This window comes from Alternaria triticimaculans (genome assembly GCF_023758025.1).
Source record: "Alternaria triticimaculans strain BMP 0046 chromosome Unknown scaffold_8, whole genome shotgun sequence".
In the NCBI taxonomy this organism is placed as follows: Eukaryota; Fungi; Ascomycota; class Dothideomycetes; order Pleosporales; family Pleosporaceae; genus Alternaria; species Alternaria triticimaculans.
In genome coordinates, this window is record NW_026055965.1 from 1,536,507 (window position 1) to 1,563,816 (window position 27,310).

At 54.1% G+C, this 27,310-nt stretch overlaps 9 protein-coding genes across 9 annotated transcripts; 4 read left to right on the top strand and 5 right to left on the bottom strand.

Annotated features, from left to right (window-relative positions):
- Positions 1–1,497: 1,497 nt before the first annotated feature.
- On the top strand, positions 1,498–1,755 carry J4E78_006426 (uncharacterized protein; the record flags this gene model as incomplete). Its single annotated transcript, XM_049367038.1, has 1 exon — positions 1,498–1,755. The coding sequence occupies one exon, from the start codon at positions 1,498–1,500 to the stop codon at positions 1,753–1,755; it is 258 nt and encodes an 85-aa protein (XP_049221744.1).
- Positions 1,756–2,201: 446 nt separating this feature from the next.
- J4E78_006427 (uncharacterized protein) lies at positions 2,202–3,740 on the bottom strand (the record flags this gene model as incomplete). Its single annotated transcript, XM_049367039.1, has 4 exons — positions 2,202–2,419; positions 2,480–2,675; positions 2,740–3,254; positions 3,428–3,740. 4 exons carry the CDS (start codon positions 3,738–3,740, stop codon positions 2,202–2,204), a joined length of 1,242 nt encoding a protein of 413 aa, XP_049221745.1.
- A 4,702-nt stretch (positions 3,741–8,442) lies between these two features.
- On the bottom strand, positions 8,443–9,072 carry J4E78_006428 (uncharacterized protein; the record flags this gene model as incomplete). The annotated part of the gene is made up of 2 exons (XM_049367040.1): positions 8,443–8,866; positions 8,930–9,072. 2 exons carry the CDS (start codon positions 9,070–9,072, stop codon positions 8,443–8,445), a joined length of 567 nt encoding a protein of 188 aa, XP_049221746.1.
- Positions 9,073–10,283: 1,211 nt separating this feature from the next.
- J4E78_006429 (uncharacterized protein) lies at positions 10,284–11,886 on the top strand (the record flags this gene model as incomplete). Its single annotated transcript, XM_049367041.1, has 5 exons — positions 10,284–10,512; positions 10,578–10,606; positions 10,681–11,190; positions 11,237–11,674; positions 11,725–11,886. 5 exons carry the CDS (start codon positions 10,284–10,286, stop codon positions 11,884–11,886), a joined length of 1,368 nt encoding a protein of 455 aa, XP_049221747.1.
- Positions 11,887–13,485: 1,599 nt separating this feature from the next.
- Positions 13,486–16,580, top strand: J4E78_006430 (uncharacterized protein; the record flags this gene model as incomplete). Its single annotated transcript, XM_049367042.1, has 5 exons — positions 13,486–13,887; positions 13,942–14,272; positions 14,335–14,547; positions 14,680–16,439; positions 16,497–16,580. 5 exons carry the CDS (start codon positions 13,486–13,488, stop codon positions 16,578–16,580), a joined length of 2,790 nt encoding a protein of 929 aa, XP_049221748.1.
- Positions 16,581–19,213: 2,633 nt separating this feature from the next.
- On the top strand, positions 19,214–19,650 carry J4E78_006431 (uncharacterized protein; the record flags this gene model as incomplete). Its single annotated transcript, XM_049367043.1, has 2 exons — positions 19,214–19,221; positions 19,272–19,650. 2 exons carry the CDS (start codon positions 19,214–19,216, stop codon positions 19,648–19,650), a joined length of 387 nt encoding a protein of 128 aa, XP_049221749.1.
- A 440-nt stretch (positions 19,651–20,090) lies between these two features.
- Positions 20,091–21,497, bottom strand: J4E78_006432 (uncharacterized protein; the record flags this gene model as incomplete). Its single annotated transcript, XM_049367044.1, has 1 exon — positions 20,091–21,497. The coding sequence occupies one exon, from the start codon at positions 21,495–21,497 to the stop codon at positions 20,091–20,093; it is 1,407 nt and encodes a 468-aa protein (XP_049221750.1).
- Positions 21,498–24,157: 2,660 nt separating this feature from the next.
- On the bottom strand, positions 24,158–25,192 carry J4E78_006433 (uncharacterized protein; the record flags this gene model as incomplete). Its single annotated transcript, XM_049367045.1, has 1 exon — positions 24,158–25,192. One exon carries the CDS (start codon positions 25,190–25,192, stop codon positions 24,158–24,160), a length of 1,035 nt encoding a protein of 344 aa, XP_049221751.1.
- A 787-nt stretch (positions 25,193–25,979) lies between these two features.
- Positions 25,980–26,724, bottom strand: J4E78_006434 (uncharacterized protein; the record flags this gene model as incomplete). Its single annotated transcript, XM_049367046.1, has 2 exons — positions 25,980–26,579; positions 26,647–26,724. The coding sequence occupies 2 exons, from the start codon at positions 26,722–26,724 to the stop codon at positions 25,980–25,982; spliced, it is 678 nt and encodes a 225-aa protein (XP_049221752.1).
- Positions 26,725–27,310: the final 586 nt, after the last annotated feature.

The following is a 27,310-nucleotide window of genomic DNA, read 5'->3' on the forward strand; positions in this document are numbered from 1 at the left end:
GCTTGCTTTGACGTCCCCTGGAATGACGCTGGGTGCCAAAGGCGAAACGGCCGTGAAGCTTGGAAGGGGCGGGACATGGCCAAGCACCCATGCCGACGCGGTCGCCGTGGCTGAGTTAGCCGCTAATCCGCGTTTCGCATCAATACTGCGCTTCTTCCCCGCAAAGCCTATCGTGGCGCTATCGTATTCAGACCCGAGTGCAAGATTGTGTCGTCGCATTTCGATCGCGCGCAGTAGCTTTACCATGGTTGGCAATCATATGGCGCGGAGTGGAGTTGACAGCGGGGAGAGAGTACGCAATGCTGGTGACGCCTCGCGGCATGCCATCAACAAGAGAACGCCGAACGTCAACAAATCCAGATCCTCGCATGCCATTCCGGTTGCATGGCACGATCGTCTTTTCCAAAGCTTGTAGTGTACTACGCGTTCAACAGGTACCATCCGGCAAGAACGGCAGAGGGCGTGCACTTCCATCCGATATCCGACGTTGACATATGTAGAGCACGTCGTCTCCTTAGGTGTCATGCCGTTCCATCTATTCCACATCAATAATGCCCTTTACTCATGAACTCCGAAATTGGATTGCTGTCTGGTGTCTCGTGAGCTTGTTGAGTGGGTGGTATGATATGCTCTACGTCTGCCTGCGCCCTCACAGCTTGCCCGGTGGCAGATGGCATGCGCCTTTCTTCAAACCCATGGCACAATGGGCTGCTCTTGATAACCTATACGGAGCGCAAGCATGCGTACAAGGCGATACTGTCTTATTGACCAAGACCAGCATCAGCTGCTTCGAGATGAACCTTCACCTAGCCTACTTGTGCCAGCTTGCTCGGCCGGGCGCACTGCGTTCGACATTGGAAAGCAGGTGCGTCACCGGTCGGTTCGCTCCACAGATAGCTTTATGTGGTCTCCTCGCTTTTGTCGTACAAACGGTAAAGCAGATGTTCTACAGTAGGTTCAGTATCCCTTGGTAGGTGTTTGCGAAGACATACTGAGCGTCAATGTAGTTGGGGTGCAGTTCAATTCCAAGGCCTTCAAAGAACATACCTCTTCCAGGTTCATTTGGATTGTGGTTAGGTACGCCGATGGTGCATCGTATAACACGAAGTCTACGTTAACGCCCAGCACAGTTACGCGTCCCTTACCATCTCGGCGTGTGCAGCAATATCCTTCTTGAAGGAAATACACGCTGGCTTGTTGGACGAACACGTGACCCAACCACCTCCAGCATCTACCACGGAGAAGCCGCCGACACAGGATCCGTGATAGGCATGCAAGATATCTTGTTTACCCACCGACCTCTCCACAGTAGTCTTGGACGGTGCTGGCCGCGTCCACAGAACCAAAGTTCCCAGGTGCCAAGGGCTGCCCCTCCCCCACCACCCAGCGGCAGCTTCCCCTTCCAGCCAGCTTCCAGCCGCGGGCCTGCCACACTCATCTACGTCACCGATCACGCACTACCCGCTTGCTACAACGCCTAGGCCTACATAACCAGCCATGTCTTCAACCCCCTCTATCGCCGAACTGCAAGCCTACTCTGAGGAGATACAAGCCCTTTACAATAAACTTCCCAACCTCCGCGACCTGCCCGACAGCAAAGTCAACGAGACAGCCGCACTCGAACAGGACGTCAAGAACCTCGACGTGAAGGAACAGACCCGTGAAGACAAAGTAGACGCCTACGTTAAAGGATTCCTTTACATCGGCGGACCGAAACCTCGACGACAGAAGCAACAAGTTACCACATCAACCTAAACAAACATGCCGGACCACCCAATTGAGCAGGGCGCCGCTGGCAGTACGTGACAACCTTCTCCTACCATCCACCACACCACCCAGCCTGATCAAGCCATAACTAACGCGTCATCCCCACAGGCCTCACCGACAAGATCGCAAAGGAGTCCTCCGACTCGACCGCATCCTCGCACGACAACCACGCCGAGGGCGGAAGCCTAGGCGCTTCAGCTCACAACTCCAAGGTATGCTATTCGCGTGCCGTTGTTATGCACCTGAGTCGGAACGGAAGCTAATGCATTTATAGGGCCCAGCCATCCCAGACAACATGCCCAAGGCGGAGAGCAAGGAGGACCTCAAGAAGAGGGCTGAGGAGCTGAACAAATAGAGTGGTGGAGGAATACGTCGATGTGGTCATACATGTTTTGACGCTATACATATGCAGTCCTCAAATCTATCTTCCAAACCTACAGTCTGGCATTGCCAGCAATTTGAACCCCGTTCGACAACCGCAGCCCAAAAGGCAACCCTCTTACGTATCTGTCGGTGTATGCAACTCCATCCATCTCCGCAAAAGCTTGGTCGATATCCTTGTACATATCGTATGCGTTCATCTCCTCGATCGTCAACTTCTTCGCCTCGTCCTCTACCTTGTAGTTCGCCATTGATGTGTTGCTGCTGAAGCCTACAAATCCTTCCGTTAGTACTCGTCCTTCGAAATGGATGCTGATGCTAAGATACATACCAATGCGTTCGTTGATATTGGACGCTGCTTTGGCAGCTGAAGCCTGAACTTTTGTCGCGCGAGGTAGTCTGACTTTCTCGTAGACTGCGAGCGACTCCTGCACATTTCCTCGGAAGTAGTTCTTGCTGAAGAGAATGCCCAGGGCAGCTGCGTCTTCTATCGCCATGCAAGCGCCTTGACTTTGATGGGGCATCATCTGAGAAACGCAAATCAGTTCCGATACCTAAGAATGGGATGGTGTAGGGATGATAGTCTCTTACCGGATGTGCAGCATCGCCAATCAACGCGACACAGCCCTTGACAACATACGGATAGGGCTGATGAACCCAAAGCCGCCACGGCCTCACCTCGATACCAATAGCAAGATGAGCTTTCACCTTCTCATCGAGCTCAGGGTACGGAGCAAGCAGTTCCTCCACAGGCAAATCGGCGCCTCCCCACGTCTGATTCGCATAGTCGCCTTTCTCGCGAGGAAAGAAGCAGTAATATGAGAGAAGTTCGCCGCCGTTGCAAGGTGAGAGGACGATCTTGTCCCACTTGCCCTCCTGGCCGCCCCAGTACTCTAGTGCGCTGTTGAGGGAGTAGTCTTCTAGACCGAGTTTTTGGATGTCTTTTCGAAGAACGTTGGCGTGTAGGCAGCTGGATTCTGCGGGGCGTTTCTCGGGGTTCAGGCCAATGATCTTGCGGGTGACGGAGCCGATGCCGTCGGCGCCGATGATGAGGTCGTGGTGGACGGTGGTGTTGTTGGAGAAGGTGATTTGGTTGGTTGGGAGGTCTATACTTTTGCACTGCAACTTCTCGTTAGCACATTCATGCGAAGAGAAAGATCGTATCTTACCGGATGATTCACCAACAACTTCACTGGCGTCCCCTCACCCTCCTCCTGCAGCGCACACTCCATAAGCATCTTATGCATATACTGCCGATGAAACATATTATACACATAACCCCACCGCTCCTCATAGTCATCAAGATCGTAAACGCTAACCGGCTCCCCCGTCGTCCAGTCCCGATTGATGAGCTTCTTCAACACAACAGGATCGCCTTTCTCTACATCGACACCCCATTCGTGGAGCCAGCGCGTGCCGTTGGCGGCGCAGGAGACGGATGCGCCTGCTTCGCCGGCGAAGTCGTTGCGCTCGTAGATTGTGACGGTGTGGCCGGCGCGCCGGAGTGCGATGGCGCATGAGAGGCCGCCGATGCCTCCGCCGATTATGCCTACGCTTAGGGGTCTCCAGCTGGCGGCTTCTGTTGAGCCCATGGTTGTAAGGTTTATGTTGGTTTTGGGGAGGGATGGATCGCTGAGGGGTTGGGTATAGTATGCACAACGGAAGATAGTGTCAAGAAATCTAAAAGACGAGTATGAGGTTCATGATAATGGAAGATGCCTTTCTAATATATCGTACAAACACCATATCCAGCTCCTACTCTGCAGCATCCCGATCCGTCTCGAGCCACACGCCTGATGCGAGCCTTGCAAAATCGGAACTGTCTTATCTGTAGATGGCTGTGTGTGAGTAGCAGGCACCAATATCGTTGCAGAGTTCATGCAAACTGAGGTGATAAGACCTGCTGCTCATGACCGAAGTTGGAAGTTGGCGAAGTTGCGTAGCCGGAGGATGTCTGTGTAACGTCAATACGCGATACGTAGCCGACACGGAAGATCCGACGGAAGAGTTCATCGGATCGCTTCAGGGCTTTCTTGCGCAATTATACTAGTGTGTGAGGGATCATGATCCTTCCGCGTCAATACTTGCCGTTTACTGTACCTGAGTACTTTGGGCATGCTTCGACTTCTCGGACAAACCTATTCTCCTACACCTTCTCTTTCGCAATCATCAACACCCAGTCTTGCTGGACTTGCGGCCGTCCCTATTTAGCACCCATGCTTCGTTTTTGCTCCGCAAAGCCATCTTCGGAAAGGTCATCGCACTGTGTTGGCTTTCGCGTCCCAGCCATCTGTGAGCTGGCTGGTCGTCAAGACTTCCTCATCTCAGAATATCGGAGGGCACGCGGATAGTGCTTTCATCGTATTAGTAGTTGTCACGTCACATCCGCTGCGTCGATACAATGGTAGATCTTGCCTGTCGGCACATTTTGCGCTCCGGAACCCTGCTTCCGTCGGATGTTGCGTCTTGACCCACTAATAACAAATCTTCGAGATAAGGAAGATAACGCCCGGGCAATGGAAGTATGGCGCGAATGGTTGGTGAGCTGGGTGAGTAATGTACTATTGGGTCTCTTGAGTGGTATGTATGATGTTGTCGGGCTAGGTCTTGTTATTCGGCGAGAATATTAGCGGCGGTGGTTGTTGCACCGGCCGCTATCGGCTGCTCCTAACGCAAACCCTCTCTGCACACTCGACTTCAACGTTTCTGAGAACGACTTTTTGTCATCCTGTTTTGCTCTTATCTCTCTCCGCTCTTATATCGCACTCACGTGGTGTATATCAGTGCTTGGTCCCGTGCGCTCAGACTCTCATGCTGCCTCGCACGCCCGTCGCCCCAAATGCAAACGCAGGCAGGTAGCAGGAGCGACTCGCGAGAGCACGCGACCCGTGCAAAACTGCTCAGGACAACAGTGAAATAGGCTTCAGCCTCTTGCTGTTTGCAAAAAGGTAAATTCATGTTTGTCACTCTACTTTACTTAGGTCTAAGGCACGACACGCTGCTGCGACACGATCTGGCTTTCTCTGGACAGCGCTCAAGCTCTCTATATTGTCGCTACGTGGGTCGTGTTAGCGTTGACCTGGATATTGAGATTCTGTTGAGAACTATTACACGAAGACCTTCTAACGAGGCTTTATATTCGTTACTTCTCACGCTGGCTTGTGTGAGCCAGGACAGATGTAAAAGCTCACACCGCGAGCCCAGTAGTCAATCGACAAGACGCCTGAACATACAAGCTCTATTCTATCCAGTCATTACTGCGAGAAATACGAATACAGCCACACGGTTCTAATTATACAATAGTCGCCGGGTAAAGTGCTGGTGGTGTGCACGTAGGCAGACTAGGCTGTCACTAGTGTTTCTCAGCCTTGCTTGCTGAAGTCCTTTGCGACAGTACACTACTTCATTGTCTTCATTCTTTGCAACATTGCGTCGCACAGCTTATTCTTTTCGCTTCTGGGGAACGTTCAATTTAATCTAGCAGCAAAGCTGCCACTCTACTTCCATACCATCTCGAAGTTTTGCCCTACCTACATCTCAGCCTTGCACGCTCAGTGTATCACCAACAATGGCCGATGCGGTCTCATGTGTAGAGCAAGCCGAAAACAGTTCATCAAAAAAGCAAGCCGTGTACGAAAAGCATGCTCTTTGTCCAAATACAAGAACCATACGCGTTCTCGACGTGCGACCGATCGCCCAAGATGCCACCAAGGACACACCGGTCGAATGCGCTCTACGCATCATCGATCTCGATCTTAATCCTGGTTTCACAGCATTATCATACGTATGGGGCGACCCAACTCCCACGCGCAGCATCATATGCGACGGCGTTGTGTTCGGTGTAGGCGAGAATTGTCATTCAGCCTTGTGGCACCTCAGTAAGAAGCTGCAGGGTCTCGTCATCTGGGTAGACGCGATTTGCATCGACCAAGAAGACGTGAGAAAGGAGAAAGCGTGGCAGCTTCCTCTCATGGGAGATATCTACTCAAAGGCTAAGCAAGTATATGTCTGGTTGGGGACGGGTGATGAGAAATCCGACCGCGTCATGAGATATCTGGCGAAGGGCGGACTTCGTAGATATGTGAAAATCGTGCCGAATGGACCACCGCAGTATCGACATTTTGTTGCAGCGTTGCGTCTTGGGCTTTCCTCTTGGAGTCTCACGCACCACCCGGAACCGTTTTGGGGCGAGTACCCACCTGTCTACCAAGTGTGTTAGACTAACGTAGACAGGGAATAATAAGCCTTTACTGGCTAGGTTTACCCGCCGGGTGCAGTACGTCTCAGGGATGGATCTCGTCTACGTTTTCGACCGGCCGTGGAAGAACCGACTGTGGACTTATCAAGAGATCCTGCTGGCCTCTCACCCAGTGATTGTGTGTGGAACTGAACACGTGCGGTGGTCTGACTTCGAGTGGACACTTCTCTCCCTAAGAACTTCGTTCCGATACTTTCCGAGGGCTGCTATTGCTTGGGAGGCCATCGTCTTTGACAGGGGGAACCTGCAGTCGATTAATCAACCAGCGGAACGGAGCGTGCTTCATACTCTTCACGAGCATGAGACTATCGTTAAGAAGATTCTCTCTACGCGAAGATGGTTGCTGAGTACATTCTCTGGTCTATTGCTGACATACACAACGACGTCTCTTTTAGTCGGTGTTGTGTCCATCTGCGCTCGAAATTATCCCCGGTGGGGAGTTCGTCTTCAACTTGAGGGCAAGGTTGAGAATGCGTTTATGTTCATCGGTTGTTTCGGAACATTATATTGTCTCATGTTCCTCTGGTTCGCGGTGCGCCCTACGTATCAAACCTATCGAGGCGACATCAAAGAGACCGCGTCCGACGACTTGGTGGGTGCGCTGTACCAAAGAGCAGCTACCGATCCAAGAGACATGGCATACGGTATCTGGGCCATCTTACGAAAACGTGGAGCAAGCGATCTTTCTGCGCCGAACTATGACGTCGCGAAAGAACGACAGATCCCTTTGCTCTATCGACAGCTCACTGTTCATCTGATCCAAACGACCCGCAATCTGAGATTCCTGCACATCGCCGCTGCGCGACGGCTACCAGGTACTCCATCGTGGATCCCTGATTGGTCTACCTTCAATACCAACACCTGGCGGGAATTGCCAGGATTCCCAGGGACCGATCTTCAGGGAACAGCTACTTCACCAGAGTCAGAGGATAGACTCAGCAAGCATCGCGCTCGTCAAATGATATCCCTAGACTCTACTCAGAGCGTCTTGACGGTGCTTGCTAGGGAAACTGGTGTCGTTTGCGGTTCAGTTTCCTTCTCCCTGATAACGCTAACAGCATTGGAGACGGATGAAAGACGTGCCCATATGGAGAATCTACGAAGCATACTCCAATGGGCAGATTGGGCGAAAGCTATTGGCTGCAAGATCCACGCCATCTTCTATACGCAGCCAGTCAATGCTCTCGTGCCGATTAGCGCCGGGGCTCCATGGCCAAGCCCGAGAGATCGAACCAGCTGGGGCAAGATTCTTTCCGGGTCGAAAAGAGACAGCCTGGAAGCATACCTCAGTCTCTGGATGGATGGCACTAAGAAAGTGCCTAGATGGTTTCGCAAGTTTATGACAACTCAGATCTGCTTGTGCAACCTGATCGCCGAGCTTAAGCGAAAGATTTGCTACGTCAGCATCTCTGCCATACCTGGAGCGTTTTGCCTGTTGGCTTGCTCAGATGAGACAAAAGTCGACGATCGGGCCTTGCTGGTATGTGGGTTACCGGGCTGGATAATCGTGCGCAAGCGCGATGGGCCGGACAACGCGGTCGAGATCATCAGTCCTACTTCTCTTCAAGGTTCAGCGGCGGTGAATAAGCCTGTAAACATGAACAATGGCGGCGATGTTGCACTCGATAACCTGTTTTTCGAGTATCATGTTCATTGAGGGAGAAGCAGCTTCTGGTCTGACGAGGACGCTTTACGTAGGTACGCTGGTTTTAAGACACCGTAGATGCTATAGCGCTGCTCGTCATGGACGCGCAATGTTGGTTTCCTTCCGGGTGTCAAGTCAGACAAACGAGCGATTGCGACGTTGTCGCGAGGGCGCTGGAGATGGAAGTAAGCTCATCAGATCACGCGGAATTGGAACTGCATATACGACGTTATAATCGCGTTTCGATTTTCTTCATCAATTACTTTTAATCATGCCATCTCATTCATCATCATCCTTCCTTGGCCGCGGTGGCTTCTGTCCATAAACCAGGGACCTAAACAACACGTCAGCAAAAACCCAAACCATTACCACCAACTCAAAGACCATCAACTTACACTTCCTGATAAGCATGAATCCCCCTCGTCCTCAACGCCGTCCTCATATGCGCAAGATAAACCTCAACCTCCTGCTTCGTCCACCCCATAATCGTGGTAAGCAGATACAAACTCCACCCTTCAATCCCTTGCTCCCAATTAATCCTGTTATACTGCCCCAGTTCCTTGAACCGCTTATCCGCCGGCCAGCCACCCACAGGCAACTTCCAGCGATGCTCCACGACGTTTATAAAGCCCGCTGCTTCTATGCCCGCGCGCTGTTCGTCGGCTGTGCGCAGCGACTTTCCGAAGCGGTCGCCGAGTTCGAGGGAGAGCTTGCCCCAGCGGTCGTAGATGGAGCCGGGGGTTACGGTGCCGTCGTCGGATTTGGGGACGACGGAGAATTCGAGTTGTTCGATGTAGCCGCCGGGTTGGAGGTGGCTTTGGGGGCGAGGTTAGTATGGTGGTGCTGTTTCTGAGGTGTGGGGTGTGGACTGCACGTACTCATAGCACTCTTTGTAGAAGGCGGGCCAGTCGGCTACGCAGCCGAAGAGGGATCGGATGTGGATGAAGTCGAAGTGGTCTTTCTTGTAGAGCCAGGGCTCGGTGAAGTCGTCGATTTCGAAGCGGACGTTCGGCGGGACCATGGAGGGTTGGGTGGGACTGAGGTCCGTTCCGAGTACCTGGACTTGTCAGAGTGGTGTCGCGGACTCTTTGTCGCATATCTGTACGCACCTCGGCCGATGGGTATCTATCCGCAAAGTCGCTGTTGGTTTCGCGTCAGTCTGTCGGTCGGCATGCGAGAACGTGAGACTGACATAGCCCAGATTCCTGACTGGTCAGCTTATGCGTTCGTCGATCAGGGTGTTCCTTGCATACCGGTGCCAGTCCCCAGATCCAAGACGTGCTAGAGTACCCGATTGTCAGCCCGAAGCCAACAGCCATGATGTCTTGTCTGGCTCCAAACGTACCATGGGCTGTTTCGATATGGGTGCCAGGAACAGCTCGCCATCGAGTAAGAGGAGGCAGATGTGGTGACTACCCAATCCAGTCAACACACGTCCTTCGCCAAATGGGTCGCAGGCCATACACAATATCGAGCTGGTCTGCCGAAGTCTCATCATTCGGCCCCCCTGTGCTCACTTAGGAACAGCATTGGCATGGAACGAGCGGGCAGCCCACAGTATGATCCTTCCTTGTATGCATGGTATCGCCGGCCGTTGCGGTACTTGTAGTTGTATACGGCCGATTTCAGGGACGTCGTCTCGCTTCGGTCCGTGTCAGAAGGCGGCTGGTTGGCGGGTTCGTCATCCTGGGAAACTTACGATGCCGAATCGTCGCCAAATGCCGAGTCGGTTTCGTCCGAGTCCTGGACGCTGGTGTTAGCAACGCGACGATCGTTCGCATGGGGACACGGCTTACATGAGCGATCTGGGCTCCAATGTCGGCCATGTTTTATGAGGCGCAAGATGGATGATTGTCGCAGCGAGGGGTTTGCAGGTATCGGAACAGTGCGAACGAGAGGGTCGCCCTGCCACCACTTAGCGTGACCTTTTGTACCGATTGCAACGTTCAGGCCAGCAGCTCGAACTACTGCCTTTCGCTCCCGACAGCCGTGTGACCGCGGCTCTACGCCGGCGACATGCACGCATGCAGACAGTCGACCGGCCAGACACCAGCGCTATCAGCCAGGTGCTCCGGTTGGCCGCGGTCGTCCGCAATATGGAGAGTTGTCCTTAATGAAGTGGGGATGGCGGATGCCGTCGTCGACTCGTCTGCGAGAACTGCGCGCGACCATTGAGGTCAACTTCATCCTCCTACTATCCTCACTCCGCCCGGCGAACTGTCCCACCAATCAATGCCGATCGTCGAGTCCCTACCCAGCGCAGCGGTACTGCTGTCCGCGGGATTGACAGCCCTGCTGGCCTACGTGCTGTACGCAGTGGCCTACAACGTCTACGTCCATCCGCTGGCCAAGTTTCCGGGACCGCCTCTCGCCGGCGCTACGACATACTGGAAAGCGTATATTGAGTGCATCGCAAACCGGTCCTTTTGCCACTTCCTGGTCGAGCTGCATGCGCAATACGGTACGAGGGACCTGGCACGCAGGACACAAATGTGCAACGCTGACCCGTGTGGTGCGCGACGATAGGCGACGTTGTTCGTATTGGACCCAACGAGGTGTGTGAAGCATCGCGAGAACGCAGTGAACCCCACTCTTGTGCCACCACGTGTCGCTAACCATCATGGCCTAGCTCCACTTTGCCAACCCCCAAGCCTACCACGACATCTACAACAACAAGAATCGCTGGGACAAGGAAGCGACGCTCTACAAGAGCTTTAACGAGGACAGATCTAGCTTCGGCTATCTCACGTATGCCGAGGCCAAGTACCGCAAGGATGTGCTCAATCGCTCCTTCTCGCCGGCTGCGATCGAGAGCTCCGAGGGTCTGTTAATCGAAAAGACCAAGGCTCTGTGTGCAGCCTTTGAGCGGCAGAGCAAGGCATCTGCCAGTGTTGATCTGTTTTACGCATTCCGCTGCATGAGCATAGATGTTATTACCACCTTTTGCTTTGGCAAATCCATCCACGCCGTGGATGAGCCTGACTTCAAGGCGCCTATCGTCGTGGCTCTTGATGCGGCGACCCCTGTTGCTATGTACTTCAAGTATTCTGATTTGTTCAAGAACTTCATATTGAAATGCCCGCCTAATCTGTCCAAGAAGCTTAGCCCGTTGACGGCGGGCATGATCGATCTAAACCAGGTATGTTGTTTGCTCACTGGGGCAGCGGCCTACTGACATGTTGAAGCTACTCTCGCAGCAGATCAACGAGCTCACTGACGACCCAGAGAAGCTCAAACTTCTTCCTCACAACATGACCATCTACCATCGGCTAATGGACCCGGAAGCGCATCGCGACAAGCAGATTCCATCGGCTGAGAGCCTGTATGAAGAGGCCCAAGCGCTCATGTTTGGTGGCACAGACACCGTCGGCAATACCCTCATGGTCGGCGCTTTTCACCTGCTCAAGCATCCTGACAAGATGCAAAAGCTCAAGTCGGAACTATCCGCGGCATGGCCATCTCTCATCGGAAACGAGCCCACGGTCCGCGATCTCGAAAGGGTACCGTATCTGACCGCGGTCATCAAGGAGTCGCTCAGGCTCTCATCGGGAGTTACCGCGGGCCTTTTGCGCATCGTTCCCGCAGCCGGTGCAACGATAGCGGGAGTCGAGGTGCCGCCGCAAGTATGTCTGCATTTCGCTCTAGGCTAAGACGCGTGCTGATTGCGTGCTAGACCATTGTATCGTGTGGGAGTACATTCGTCCACTTCAACGCCGACATTTTCCCAAAGCCAGACGAGTTTATTCCCGAGCGCTGGCTCGATGAATCTGCGGACTTGGACAAGTGGCTCGTCGCCTTCTCGCGCGGCCCACGTATGTGCCTGGGAATCAAGTAAGCCTGATCTCGGTAACTTCAAGTGAGATCCGAAGCTAACGTGGTAACTTTTCGCAGCCTGGCTTGGGCGGAGTTGCGCCTCGGCTTCGGCCATGTCTTCCGCAAATTTGACCTGGAGCCCAAGGGGAAACTGTAAGTCGACTGAAGTTTCTTGCTGGTATGCTGTACTAATGACGATCAGGCCTGACCAGCTGGTGTGGCGGGATGTTTTCTTGCCCTTCTACCATGAAGACCATTTGCAGGCACATATGCGACCTGTAAGTGCGTGATAAGTGTTGTGTCGGACATGGGAGCTGTTGGGGTTGTCGAGTCATTTCATAGATTGTGCGAAGACGACAAAGGGATCAGCCGACCGTTGATCGTGCTCTGGACTTGCACACGTGTAATTGAGCGCCGATCAGTCGGAGATATGGCACCTGGGCGCAGATCAATATAGTATGAGCTAGTGGGTGCCGAGGTGCAAAGGGGGACAGGGCTTTCTGAAAGAAGTTTGTCAAGCTGAAAAGGGCATTGTGATTACGCATGTGATGTATTGCTGAGAGGCATCGTTCTGCAGGCGGTTCCAAAGTGGTGGAGGGTTGCATCAGACAGGGTGTTGTCGGATGTGACGAGGGCTCTGGGTGCACGACATTGCATTAGCTGCGGGTTCTATTGCGGCGTCAGCTACATGCGCGTTTGGTACAAGCGCGGAGCACTGTGGTTCGCCGCCTCGTCCAACCACAGCGCTGAGCTGGGGGGAGAAGTGAAGACCCCGCCCCGTTTGAGCAAGGAAGGAATTAATAGACGCGCTGCAGTCTGGATTAGTGTAAGAGCGAAAGTTAGCAATACAAAGTCGTATGTTAAGCTCCAGGTTGTTTACTGATATGACTTGAAGGGGATGTGGGGGAGCGGACAGCAGAACACGAAGGTAGCTGGCGATCATGGCGATCAGCAGCAGCGATGAGAGTTTGGAGAGCAGGAGCTAAGGGCGGCGGAAGTTTTGGAGCCGATGGAGTCGAGTTGGAGCTTGTATGAGATGATAAGGTTGGCGGGTTGTGCCAATCGGAAGGGCAAACGGGGGCGCAGAAGGGCCGATGATTGGCGGGCAGGTGTCCAAGCATGTGCGGCGGAGCGAGACGAGATGAAGGGTGACAGGCGGGCCGCAGAGGCCGGGCAGCTAGCCAGGTCGTGGATGGTTGGGGTGGATGGTTGTGGGTGGACATCTGAGGGCGACATCTGAAAGGGCATGCGATCAGCCAAGGGGTTTGGATGCAGCGATTCAGGCGTCTCAGCAGTTGTGTGGAGAGGGTGGGATGCAGGCTAGCTGGTTAGCGACGCGGGCGCATCGTCTGGTGCAGGCGAGCTAGGCCCCGTTGGCTGCCATGAACTCGACTTCTCCCCGCTGAAATACTGCATACCAGTACATACGACGTCCACGACGTAGCATCACGACCGCCTGCCGCTGAACCCCAGCCCGCCTGTCCTCAATCCCCCTCCGCCCGCCCTCCCCCAATGTCCCCATTGCGCCTGGCCGCCAGCCGTCGCACACACCTTGACCTGGGCCCGCCCTCGCTGTGAGCGCCCTCTGCGAGCGCCCCGAGTGCCTTCGAAAGCGCCTACCATGCCCGCCACGGGAGGCAGCAGGGCCGTCCACGCGCCGCCCTCGAAGCCGACAGACAAGGGCAAGATGGCACAGGCCGCCCAGCCGCCGCGCAGAGAGAGCAGCGCGGGCACCTCAGCCCAGCGGCCCGGCATCAAGACGCGCGCATACTCGGCTCCCAACGTGCCCAAGAGCGACACCGACGGCCAGAGCGAGCTCGACCGCACCGACGAGGCCAGCGAGGCGGATGAGATTGCCGACGATGCCTTCTTCCAGCGCTACCACTTCCCCCAGCCCACGACGCTCTCCACCCAGCACGAGGAGGGCGACAGCAGCGCCGAGTCGTCGTCCGACACCGAGGGGCCCCTCTCGCCCACCCACCACAAGGACCGCCAGGCCCTGGATGCGTCGGAGCCTTCGAGCGTGAGTCCTCCTATATTCATATGGCGGGGGGACTGTAGTAACTTACATGTGTAGTCCACCAGCGACTCGGCATCAACCATGCAGGACCTCAACATCGCCGTCATCGGCGCGCGGACTTCGGGCAAGAGCACCTTCATCCGCCGCGCCCTGGGCCTGCCCGACACGGCCACGACAACCTCCTGCTCGCGGCGCATGACCATCGACGGCACCCCCTACGTCGTGCGCTTCCTCGAGATGACCTTCAACGACGTGCACGTCGGCGACCGCAGCATCATCAAGTGGCCCGAGACGGTCCACGACTTCGCGACGCCGCGCATGGACGCCGCCGTCACCCTCTACGACGTCACAAACCACGAGAGCCTGGGCAAGGTCCCGGAGATGCTGAGTGCGTACCCCGCCATCGCGTCAGCCGACGCGCCTCGTACGCGACATGCTGACTGAGTCCAGGCACACTGTCCAAGGCTCACCTGCCCTTTATCCTCGTCGCCTGCAAGTGCGATCAGCACCCCGCCCACCGCGAGGTCGATCCGCAAGTTGTGGAGCAGAAAGCAAAGTCCTTCATTGGAGACGTGAGCGTGTTTCAGACCTCCGAGTCGTCCCCGGAGACGCACCGAGGATGCCTGTCCGTCATCACTCGCGCGGCCATAGCCGCCAAGCGCCGTAAGTGGCTCATTTCCTTTTGTTACACGCCCAATTGCCCATACCCAATGCCCCCAATGCCCCCCAATGCCCCTAATGCCCCTCCATGCCCCCAATGCCCATTCCAGGGTGCAAGTCATTGACCCCCTGCAGCCAGGTCCCAGGCTTCCATGGCGCGGCGCCGGGCCAACTCTTCCGCCGTGAAATCAATCACCCAAAAGGACCTTTGGAGCCGCAAGCACGAGCGGGCTAGCTCGGAGATCTCCATGAGGTTTCAACGGGGTTCAAGCGAGGTCAAGGGCCACCGTTATAAGCCCAGCGACACCAACAAAACTTTTTTCAACGCTGAAGAGTCCCCCGGCTATGATTCCCAGGAGTCTGATGATAACGACTCGGACGCCGGCCAAAGCATCATGTCGGTGAAGCCGTCGGATGAGAATGGCTACACCTTCGAGCAGCTGGTCGACCGACTGCTCGCCCAGCCCATGTCCAAGAACGACTCCAAGTTCGTCTCCGTGTTCCTGGCTCTGTATCGGAGATTCGCAACCCCGGGCCAGCTACTAGAGGCCATCATCAAGCGCTTCGAGTCGCAGAACAAGGACAAAGAATTGCCCATGATCCGCATTATTGCCCAGCTCCGCTACCTGTCGATATTGCAACACTGGGTGGCCTACTATCCCGGTGACTTCGCCTACCCAACCACACGCCGACTCATTCGAAGGTTTGCATCGTCGTTGGCCTTGAACCGGGAGTTCTCCGTCGCCGCAACGGAGATTATTCGCGATCTTGAAATGGTCACCGAGGACGACGACACCGACTGGGCATGCAGCGACCGCCAACGAGCCCAGAACGAGAACATACCGACATTCCACAACAACGTCCTGGACGAAGACTCCGACGAGGACGAGTTCTCAAGAGCACTCGGCCACATGTCCATGAGCAGTTCGGCACGGAATTCGGTTGCCCGCAGTAGCGTAACCGGTGGCGCTTCCTCCACCAACGGCTCCATGGGCTCATCGCAGATCCTGCTTACCCAAGTCGAGAAGAACGAGCGACTCGCCCGACAATTGGAACCCAACCCAATTAAGCCCATGTCCAAGATTCAGTGGCACCAGCTTATGGGCGAATCGGACGAAGCCATCGCAAAGGAACTCACCCGGATAGACTGGATCATGTTCTCCTCGGTACGACCACGCGATCTTGTACGTCACGTCAGCTTGAATGCCGAAGAGAAGAAGCGGTGCAAGAATCTCGAAAATGTCACACGCATGACCGAGCACTTCAACCACGTCGCCTACCTCGTCACCAACTACATCCTCCTGCGCGACAAGCCCAAGCACAGGGCGCTCATGATGGAGAAGTGGATGAAGATTGCACGACAACTTCGGAAACTCAACAACTACAACATGCTAGGTGCCGTAATGGCAGGCATCAACGGCACCGCGATCGGACGACTGGTAGCAACTCGGGAGCTGGTCCCTCAGGCCACCAACCAAGACTTTTGGAAGCTCGACATCCTCATGGGCCAGACTAAGTCGCACTCCGCGTACAGACTGGCGTGGGAGAATAGTTCCGGCGAGCGCATACCATATATCCCACTACACCGCCGCGACCTCGTATCGGCTTCGGAAGGCAACTCGACCTTTGTCGGCGACAAGAAGAAGACAGACTCCGCGTTCGCACCCCACCCAGGCGTCAGCGTCTTGGAAAGCGTCGTAGGGAAACGCGACAGCCGAGAGCCACCACCCGGCGGCGTCGTCGGCAAGGAGCGGATAAACTGGCGAAAGTTTGAGATCATGGGCGAAGTCATTGTCGGAGTACAACGCGCGCAGGGTACTCCGTATCCGAACTGGCAGCGATGCGAAGAGATTCGGAATCTGATCTTGGACATCAAGATCAACAAAGACGACGAAGTAAGTCTTCCTCACTGTTGGCACTGTTGGTATTTCCAGTATACTGACATCATCTAGGAACTCTACGAGCGCAGCACCCATCTCGAGGCGGGCAGAGCCGACGAGAAGAGCAGGATCGCAAGATGGTTCCGAGAGCGTTAGTGCTTCTCTCCTACTTACCCACCCATCCCTAGCGCGCAGCTTTTCTTATCTTCATCTTTCATGTTGAGATCAGATAAGCTAAGTGCAGGTCTTTGACTACAGCCGGGCGTCTATCCCTGCCCTCGTTGCCCTCCCTACCTCCAACACAGAACTACCAAGCCGCCGCGAGCACCACCAACTTTGTGCGCATCTGAGCATACACACACCACATTCACACCCATCTACAACACGTCGCATCTACACCACATCGCATCTCGGAACTATCTACACCACATATACCCATTTTATCCCGGAGCGGACTGCATTTTTTATAACGACATTGCTTTTGTTTGCTGTTCAAACATTATGATTGCACATTCATCTGCTACCTGTCGTCTCATCTCTCTATTTTTTGTTCTGGCTTCGTTGCACGATACCTCATATCCCTATTTGGCGTTACTTTTATATAGCGGGGCAAACTACCACACGGTTACGTTATCATCTTCCTTTGTTGCAGGCGGGGGGTGGTGAGACGGCATGGCGACGGTATGGCGGAAAAGGCGCATGTAGTGTTGAGAGTAAGTGGGATTGGCTATATCAATACGAGCCGTTTTTTGATCGATTGTTGGATGTTTTGCCATGATGAGGATTGTGAATGCGTGATGTTGGTGTTGTGGAGGGCGGGCTATTAGTGATGACCTTCCGGGCTCGGGACGAATCATAGGCGGCACACGTGATATGTGGCTGGCTTCAGGCAAGCAGCGCACGGTTGGACGCCTATCGCTCCTACTACAACAACGCCCGCAACTCTTCCCAGCCTGATCTTTCCGATTGTCCTTTCTGTTCTTGCATCGTGTGAGCTTCTCCCGCAGCCTGTGTGTCACAGACTGCACTCAGCGAATCACGTCAACGCTATCGCAATTGTCCCGCGTGCGAAAGCGCATTTTCCATGACCAGCGTGATCCAACCCAATTCCAGCTCCAAGTCGAAGGCGCGCTCGACTCTTTGCATCCTGGGTGTTACCGCCTCTGGCTCACCTGCGAAAGTCGAGAACGAGACAGCTTCTCCCGCATCTTGCAACAACGCTACGTTACGATAAGAGCCCATTTGCTGAAAGATCAACACACAAGAGATACTTCCTAGGTCGTATTCTCTAATTGAATCTAGTGGGAGTTTTGATTCAAGACCGTGCTGTGGAAGAGCACCTACCCTCCCACGCCTTCATCAGCTCATTTCCAACTTCTGAGCCTAAGTTCAAGACCGAGTCGCTAGACTGCCACTGCTCTTCCTTCAGATTACAACAACGGACAGCGAAGCGATGTATCCAACTGGTCAAACCCAATTTGTGTATGAACCGCTGGTCAATCCAAATTCAGTGCGCTTGCTCAGAGTAATAGCGCCTGACGCCTTTGGTCAGGTCCTCGTTCAGCTGTGGGAAGACACAGAGGGTACAGCATACAGATGCCTTTCGTACACGTGGGGAGACCAATCTGAAACCTACCCAATTTGGGTAAATTACCAAGAGGGGCCCTGTCCAACTAGGATAAATAACCAAGAAATGCAAGTCGGAAAAAATCTTTATGACTTCCTGGAACTTGCGAGCCATGGCAGTTTCGGTGAGTACTTTTGGATCGACGCGCTTTGTATCAATCAAAGCGATGATGTCGAGAAGAGTCTGCAGGTAACGCGGATGGGAGATATCTACAAGAACGCCAAAGAGGTTCTCGTGTGGCTTGGTGATGGCAAAGAGAATCGTATCCGAGACCTTTTTTTGCAGATGGAGCGTGCAATTGCCGTCTCGGAGAAGACTCGCTATGTGAAGAGGAAAGGTCTCCTAGGTGTTGGGCCGACTGGTTTGAGAAGATATGGTGACGTATGGGTTGCGCTGGACACGGCATCAGCTGTTGGCTCCAACGACGGGTGCTTCAAGGACAGGAATGATCTCTTCGATATCTGTACGACTGATTTGGCAAATCACCCTTACTGGAACCGCGCCTGGACTGTTCAGGAGCTATTATCGGTCCCGAGTCCGCAACGAATCTTCCTTTGTAGCGTGGCAAAAACGCGCGCTTTGGAAGAGCTACTGCATCACTGTCAGGATGATCCACGGTTGAGGAGGATTCAGATGCTACTGAAAGGGACCTACTTCCGCCACGGTTCAGCAATACCCTTCTGGCTCATCTTTTACCAGCTCGGTCGCACGCTGGAATGCCGCGATCCTCGAGATCGCATCTACAGTCTACTCTCTGTGACAGGGCATGAGAGATTTACAGTCGATTATAGCGAGAGCACCTTTGGCTTATTCTTCAGGTCGGCCACCCGTTTTTCAGCGTGGGCCTGTCCTTATCTTCTGACGTTGTTGTGGCATGCGCTCGGAATCACGCGCAAGAGTGTTGAGGAAGCTTTCAAGTTTAGCCACGGATTCCAAGTGTCGATTCCTATGCGCGCGACGACTTGTGCTCGCGGACTGAATGTGCGAAAGATTTATACCCGCGGACTGGATTTGCGAAAAAGATGTCGCCCGCGGGCCGGTTTCGACCACTGGCGTGCTACAATCAAGGACTGTACATCTCGCGATATACTGCTCTGTCCGAGCACAAATGTTGGAGTACCGGGGCGAATCGGTGAAGAGATACCCGACCAAGAGAACATACATGTTGTCGTACGACGTGTATCGAAAAACTATATTTCCCTGTCACTACATACTCACAGCTTTGGAGAGTTTCCCTACTCCAAGCAGATGGAGCTATGGTTCGACAAGGACGGGATTGAGAGTAGGATAACCAGTTGGAAAGACGCCCAAAGATATGCTGGTCTATGTCGAAGCGACATTAAGTCCAACGACGATGAAAACAAGGACGACGGAATCATGGACTCGTGGAAGTTGAAACCACATTTCACCCTCAAGATGACTTACGAGTACCCGATCGCCTGCGTGGATTTCATGGAGTCTCAAGGAAAAGAGGCTATCGAGAAGAGTCTCCAGAATCTTGAAACTGGTCTAAGGGAATATGGCGATGACAGGAAATATAGCGGTGACCGCATCCGCGGGATGTTGTCGGCCACAGCGGACTTTGGCACAACCTCGTAGACTAGGTAGTACATCCAGCATATGTATGACGAGGCGTTACGCGGATGGTGTGCTGAACCCCAGGCAAGTCAAGTACTCTCGGTAGGCTTTGAACACATTAGCCGTTGCTCCGCTGCACACGACTGAACCCACGTGTACGCCTAGGTAGTGGCTTTGTAGTTGTATGCCTTAGGCAACGAGCGATAAAACTCCAATCCAGATGCGGACATGACTAGCAATGTTCACGGGCCGGAAGGAGTGAGAGTCGCCTTGCTATATTTGAAGCACTCGTCTGCGGACATCAGCGCGGACCACACCAAACTTCATTACCATACAGACTACATATCAGGCGATCGATATCACATGCATTTGCGTGAGTTAACAAGAGGAAACGTTCTTATTCATGGTATCGTGCACTACAAATAGAGATTATCAAATCTTAGCTACGCAGTCGAAGCAATCTATATCGTCAGTTCCGCCAACTTGACATCCACCAACGACGTTTTCGACCCGGACGCACTATCCACCCTCGATGACTTCATCAGCGCAACCCCCATCAGCGCATCCTGCATGCCACCGAGCAGACTCGCCGCCTGCTCCTTATCCCAATAGCTCTCGTTGAAGCAGACGCTAAGGACGAGTTGGCCCTCCCAGATCCACGTGTGCACCATCATGCGCATCGTCAGGGTCTCGGCGCCCAGCCAGAAGTCCCTGACTTTGACAAGCCCGTCGCCGATGTTCTTGCTGACCTGCTCGTCTACTTCGCCCAGGAAAGCAAAGCGGGGTTGCGGTGATCCGTCCGCCTCGCACTTCTTGACGTACAGCGTCTCTTCGAGGCGCTGGTGGAAGAACGGCGATGACGGGAGGTACGGCGCGTAGCCGGCGGCATACACGGGTGCGAGTTGCGAGTAGTAAGAGTCGAAGTCGGTTTCTGGCGAGACGATGACTTCTGTGGTGATGACGCTGGTGTAGCTTGTGGGCGAGTTTTCTGGCGCTGCGCCTTCTGGGATCAGAGTGCGGAGGTTGGAGTGGAAGGACGCCATGAAGCTTCGTGCTTCTTTTGTTTGTGCGAGTTTGGCAACGGAGCTGATCAGGGCGGCGTGTAGAGCGACGTCGATGGCCAGAGCGCGCGTCTCGCAACTGTCCATGACGGTCTTGGTGTCGCGCTTGGACAGCTTGACAAAATGTCGCTGAGTGTAACCCGGTCTCTGCGATTTCATCGTAGGTGTCAGCTCCAGGGCTGGCTTGTGGGGCTCTAGTGCTGCAAGACGACTCTCAGCCTGCGCTTCAATCTCTGGTGTCTTCTCGTGCCCGATTCCAAGCGTCAACTCCATGCTCGGCGTCAGGTTCTTGGCACACCCGCCAAAGACTAGGTTGGGGTTCATGTTGGCCAGAGACTCGACGAGGTGGTTGAGGCAGAAGATTGCGCCGCGGGCGTCGACGCGGTAGTGTGGCGACCAGATCATGACTTCGGATGTGTCGGGAAGGAAGTAGCACATCATCTGTTCGTTCCGTGGAATCCGTCCGAGCAATTCATCAACAGTCTTGCCCTCGGCGACGGAGAAGGTCGCCGAGACCCACAAGGCGATGGAGGGTTCGTCTCCGACGCGGTAGATGTATCGACCGTTGTATGGGAATGCGGCAATCTCTGGGTGGTTGTAGCGGACTTGTTTCCAGGCCGTCCGCAGGTAGGCAGCAGGGTCTTTGATGTCCGGGTGAAATTCGAGTTTGGCAACGGCGTTCTTGGCCCAGTTGTCGCGGCCGATGGCGTTGGGGACGTTGCGGGTGAGTATGTTGATTCTCTCGAGGTAGGTTTGCGCGCGCTCCCATCGACCTGGTCGGGTCTCTTTCCAGGTAGCGTCCTCCATGGTTGATGAGTGGAGCAGGAGTAGGGGTCAAGAGAGGATGTGTAGTAGTCACGACAAGACTTTGAGCCAAGGGAAGAGGTTGAGCCAAGAGAGGAGGAGATGTCGAGAGAAGAGTATGAGCCAAGAGAGGAACAGACAAGAGATGACAAGAGAATATAAGATAACTCAAGAGTTGGAGAACAGGTGGGCAAGTGCAGCCGATATATCGTGCCGCTTTCTGGGGTACGGTCTCACATATATAGTTAAGTGGGCCGCCGTTACAACCGTGGAGTTCAAGCTGCGGATATCGAACGATTCCAGCGGCGTTACGTCGGTGTAGAGATGCGGAAGCGCTAGTCCTGGCGAAGAGGTTCTTTCACCGTTGATACTACACACCTGCGTTCAGCTTGGGCGAAGACAACTTGGGAAGGGCCTTTTCCTGCAGCCACCAAATACACTTGGCCTGAGGCATGACCCTTCAGTGGAAGCAATATTCTACGCTTGTGTGCACGGGCGCACTTCGGGTTTCGAGCGCTGCGTGTTCTGGACGAGTCTGGGTCGTGGTGTCGAGACATATAGCCAAGGATGCGGGTCGAGGCGAACGGCCCGCTGCAAGCTACGTCTAACCTTCCCATCGCGCATCGCCGTCGTCATCATTGCTTTTTGTTCGCGTAGAGGTCTCTTAATTCATCGCTGTATAACAGGAATACTTTTGTTGATAATAGGACATGAGCCTGCATCGTGGTATGTCGAGGGTTCACAGTAAGCCCGATCGTAGTTTCATACCTAGAGTGACCTAGACGTCGTTAGCGTATCCGATGTCAAACTTTACGGTAATGTTCGCACTAACAAACCGGAATTTCTTCACGATCTGTGGAAATCGATTTTGTGCGACAGATCGTAGGCTGAAGAGGGTTTGTAGAGAAGCGTCGTGAAAGTCAGAGTATTAGCAGTACACCATCGGAGTACTATATCCGTGCGCGAGGTTGAATGAGCCGTCGTGCGCAACGCGCCACTCTACGCTCTCGAGGATTTGTAAGTATGTAGTAATGCATTCAGTGAGTACAGTCCAGAGAGATGCCCAAGAAGGACGTCAAGTACAGTCGAGGGTTCGCAACAAGGTGTTGACGATGACGGGTAGAAAGAGTAGCAAGAGGAAGAAGAGTGTGGTCGTGTGTGGTACAGAATTAGGACATGAATAAGGTTCGACAGGCGCCAACACGGTGGTGAGGCGTGAAGACCGACGTCATAGCGTCGATGGGAACGGCTAGCTGCTCCTTGAAACACTGCCATTATCGATAGCGGCAACGCCGACGTGAGCACCAACAACCCAACGACTGCACCACCTACGTACATCGGACATCGCGACTCATACATGGGTCTCTCCCTGCGGACTAGACCGTTCCCCGCCGACAGAGAAATACTATACGAATGCGAAGTCAGCGCCCGCGGGCATCCTGTGCGCGTCGCAACACCCCTCATACCCGCACTGACCCCAGGACTGGACTACGAGCCCCCATACTCCACGGTCCAGTCTAAGTCCCTATGGCCTCCGCAACAAAGCGTGATGGCCGGCAATGCCGAACCTTCTATCCATCGGACGTCCCAAGACCAGGGATCTGAAATATGCTCTGCGCGCCGCCCAAGACACATCCGCAAGACACGTTGCTTCCAAGTCTTGGGCACTCCCTCATGGTTCAACCCGAAAGAACTGAGCGCTCGACTCCGTATCCGCCCTACACACCGGTTCCCAACGAAAAAGAGGTTCTATCCTCCTAAACTCTTGGCCGAGTTGCCTGGTGCCGAGGTGTCGCAAACGAAGGGCAGCATTCACCATATCACATGTCTGAGTTCCAACCATCGCCGACGCGCATCTGCGTGCCCTCCCAACGACCGTGGCCTCATGCATCAACACCAACCGCCGCCTTCTGACTACGTTCCCGCGCATATGCTGACACACATTCACAACGGCATAGATGCGGACACGATTACACGGGTGTGCGCAATGCAAACTGCACCTGGATACTGATGTCACCCAGAGCATGACGAAACATTCTCCTTCGGCGCGATGCACTCTCGTACACCTCCGCGAATTTCCCCAGAACGCGCGATCGAACATGCGCCACGGTGCACGCCAGGAAGACAACGTCGCAATACAACTGGACAATATGTGTGTGGAGACTGCATTCGGTCTCATACGGTGCTATGAGAGTATAGCCAACAGTAGAGGATGGCACAGTGATCTCGGTATAGAGTCTGGGACCGCACTCGTTAGATCGTTGCTGCCCACGTCGGCCTTGTCGCTATCGTTGAAATGCTCTCAATCTTCATGTTGTTGTGTAAGCAATGTGAACTGCAATGGTCGGCAGCTTACGTCCTATCGCGCATTCCCGTAGCGGGAGGTTCCCATCTTCACATTGTTGCAATTTCGACGCGACGGTCAACTTCAGCAGCCATGCCCGCCATCGCCTTCGCGTATCAAGGACCCCAGCTGACAGCAAGAAACTCGATTGGTCCTACACATACCTCCCGGTTGGAACTATCACGTAGGTATCGGCAAAGGATCAGAAGAGTTACGCAAGATGTGTAATTCTAGCGTAAATGGCCGGGCTTGTCCAATATGTTGGGACTACTGAATATCCTTGTGCTGCCGTAGAGCTGCATCCCCTGCGGCAAAACACTCAACAGAGTGACTTGGCCATGTCGAACAAGCGCCGATCTCTCGCGCGCGCCACCGAGAACGTGATGTTCATCCTCTGCGATCGAAAGTGGTTCGCCATCATCTTCAGAATACCTTTGTGGGCGTCTGCGCGCGCTGCTGTGTACACGGTCTTGAGTTCGCGCTTCATCCCGACACTCAGAGCTCGCCGTATAGTGTCTTTCGCGGCCAATCTCTCGTACTCCGTGTAGTTACAGAATGGATCACCGAGCTTATATATTCGCTTATGAAGCGGCCCCAGTGGGTGGTTCAGGAGTCGAATGCGAACCTCGCAAGTCTTCCTGAGCGCCATTCTTCTCAAAGTCTGTTTCACAAACTTGTGCAAGTGCTTGGTTTTGCACTTGGTCTGCGCACTGGAAGCGCTCATATTCCCGTTTTGTACTTGCTGCCGTAGATACGTGTCATTGTACCACGATGCGATCTTCAGGCTAACATATTTGACCGCAGTACCGTGCTTTTGTGGTCCATCCAGGTACGTACGGAGTTGTTTGCCGGCGAGATGGAAGGAATTCGAGAGCGCGACGTACACAGGGTCTATCTCAGCGCGCGTCGGACCGAGAATGATCTTGGGCGCAAGCTCATCGTTGACCTTCTGTAACGGCTTCTGTACCGCGGGATGTTTCACCTCTTCGTATATAGTCTTGTTGAGTTGAAGCAGTGCGGTTGGCATCCGACATACTTCCCAGCTGCAGATGCCCGGCTCGGGGAAAACGGGGTCGTAGACGATGGCTGCTAGGTAGTTGTAGATTTGGCAGCGCAGTTCGGTCGGTAGGGCCATGAATGGAGAGGAAGCTGTACCATCTGTCGTAGCTGTAGATGGTCGTGGACTTTGGCAGAGGGGTTGTTTGCGCTTTCCCTTCTTGATGTCGTCGTTCGCGGGTGTCTCATCGCCGGCCGGCTTATTCAGAGGATGTGCGCATGTAGAGGCGCCGCCTGTCTTAACCCTCTTGGCAGGCTTTGCATTCGTGACTGCTTCGTTCTTTCGCTTTGGAGGCATCGCGGCGGTATGGGGCGAGGCTTCTCGTGCGCCGTGTCGCCAGGTGTCGGTATCAGCTCAGCTTAATCTTAGAACGTTAAGTGTGTCCGCAAGAACGGCATGAAAAAGGAACACGCAGGTGTTATACGGATTTCGAAAATTTGCTATTTCGGTTTTGTGGTTGAGCCGTTCCAACTTGCTCGATGCTGACCAATGTAGCACCCATGATACATTACTGTGGCCTGGACGTACCTCACCGTCCATGGACACAATTCTGCACCAATCAACCGCGCGCAATATGTCGTATATGAGTGTACTATGCAACAAGATCCACACAAAACCGAGATCGTTGCTAACACAAACTACTTCCCTGCCACCGGCATCCCTACCAAATCAGCATGGAAAGTCAACTATCTCGACGGGGAAGGCGAGTATAGGATTCGTGAGGAAGCTGGGTATCACGAAATCGAATGAGGTGCTTATCATGTCGAAACGCAACACATGCGATGAACTCTTCGCAACGGGAGCGTATCTAACTGATAATATAGAGACGTGCATAGTGTAGACTCTACGAAGAACATTCTTTGCGAACGTAATGCCGGATTCATCGAGTTGGCGTTGCAAGCATATACCGTTTCTTGTATTACCAACTCGATGAGTTCAGGATTACGTTCGCAGTGCTCGATTGGATGCCAAGGAGAAGTCCTGACCGGTATGGTATATGGGCGCATCGCCGTCTGAGAAAATCTCATGAAGTTGAGTATGCTAGACTACGAAAGATGCCTTCGAATCAAAAACTCTGTAGTCCTTAATGCTTCTTCGCGTCCTTCTCTTTCTTCTTCTCCGCGATGAGCGCATTCAGCCTGAGAAAGGACGTGAACCCTTCAACGAGACACGTACCCACCCACTTCCACCAGACCGCATCAAGGAATGTGCATCCGTGTCTTGCAAGCTTCCTCGACATGATGATGGCTTCGATTATGTGGATAGGTACCGTGATGGCCCAAACCGTAAAGCCGATTCGAGCGACGAAGCTCGCGAAGCCAGGCACAAGATACAACACGGTGTCGTAGAGAAGCGATCCAGGCTGCCAGTTTGCCGGCCGCGGTAGCAAGAGCAGGGCAAGCACACATTGCGTAAAATTCCACAGATGAGCAGGACGCACGTACGCAGGCACGAACTTCGTGATGGCGATGTCGCTTCGGTCCAGGGTCTGGAGAGCGTCTTTATCCATTTGAACAAGCCGCTCGCGAGCCTCGCGCATGGCCTTCATCGGTGGGTCGAAGGCGATGACAGCTTGTTGCCCACCACAGCTCAGGACCATCTGGTTCAGATCAATGTCGACCATCTGCGCCGAGCGACTCTGCATCATGGACTTGGAAGCGTACGCTTCGGCGTACCGGCGTATCTACGGTCAAGGTTAGGATTGGAACTCGAATTCGACATCAATGGTGCATGAAGCGGGCGGCGCGTACGGAGTCGTGGTGGTCTGCATTCATGTGCTTGATGATCCGCTGCTTTGCGGCTACATCTGCAGCTTCTGGGGATGTCATGCTGGAATAGTAGTATGCTGGTGTCCAATTGACTGGTTGCTCTCGTTGAGCTCCGAAGGAGGTGCGTATTGGAAATGCCGTCGTCACGATACCCGCCAGACCGGCGCAATTCGGGCCGGCCATCGGGGAAGATCTGGTGCGCCCCGCGATTGCGTCTTCCCAACGATCGTTAGCACAACGCTCATGATATCGAATTTATCGCGGGATTCTTTCGACGCTGCGCTACCTCAGATCTATTGTGCACGCTATGAAGACGCGTTCCCATTTCCACGCCAGCACTAAACGGTCTCCCGCACCCTGTGGGTAAACGTTCCGCCAGACCACTGATCGAGGCCTCGCCCGTGCCACAGCATGTCCCAAAGCGTTGATGTCAAGCGCATTCAGCTGACGCGTTGCTCAATGCATCGCTGCTGGGCTTGGAGCGGCCGCCAATGACGAGCAAGCGAGACCAGAGGCACACGAGCTCGCAGCGCATCGGGTTGAGCGGAACAGCTAGACTGTCGCAAGCACGATTTCAGATCTAAAATAATCAGGTTGGCAGCGCGCAGGGATGGGGTCAAGTTTTGGGACGCTGGCGGTGGGGTGG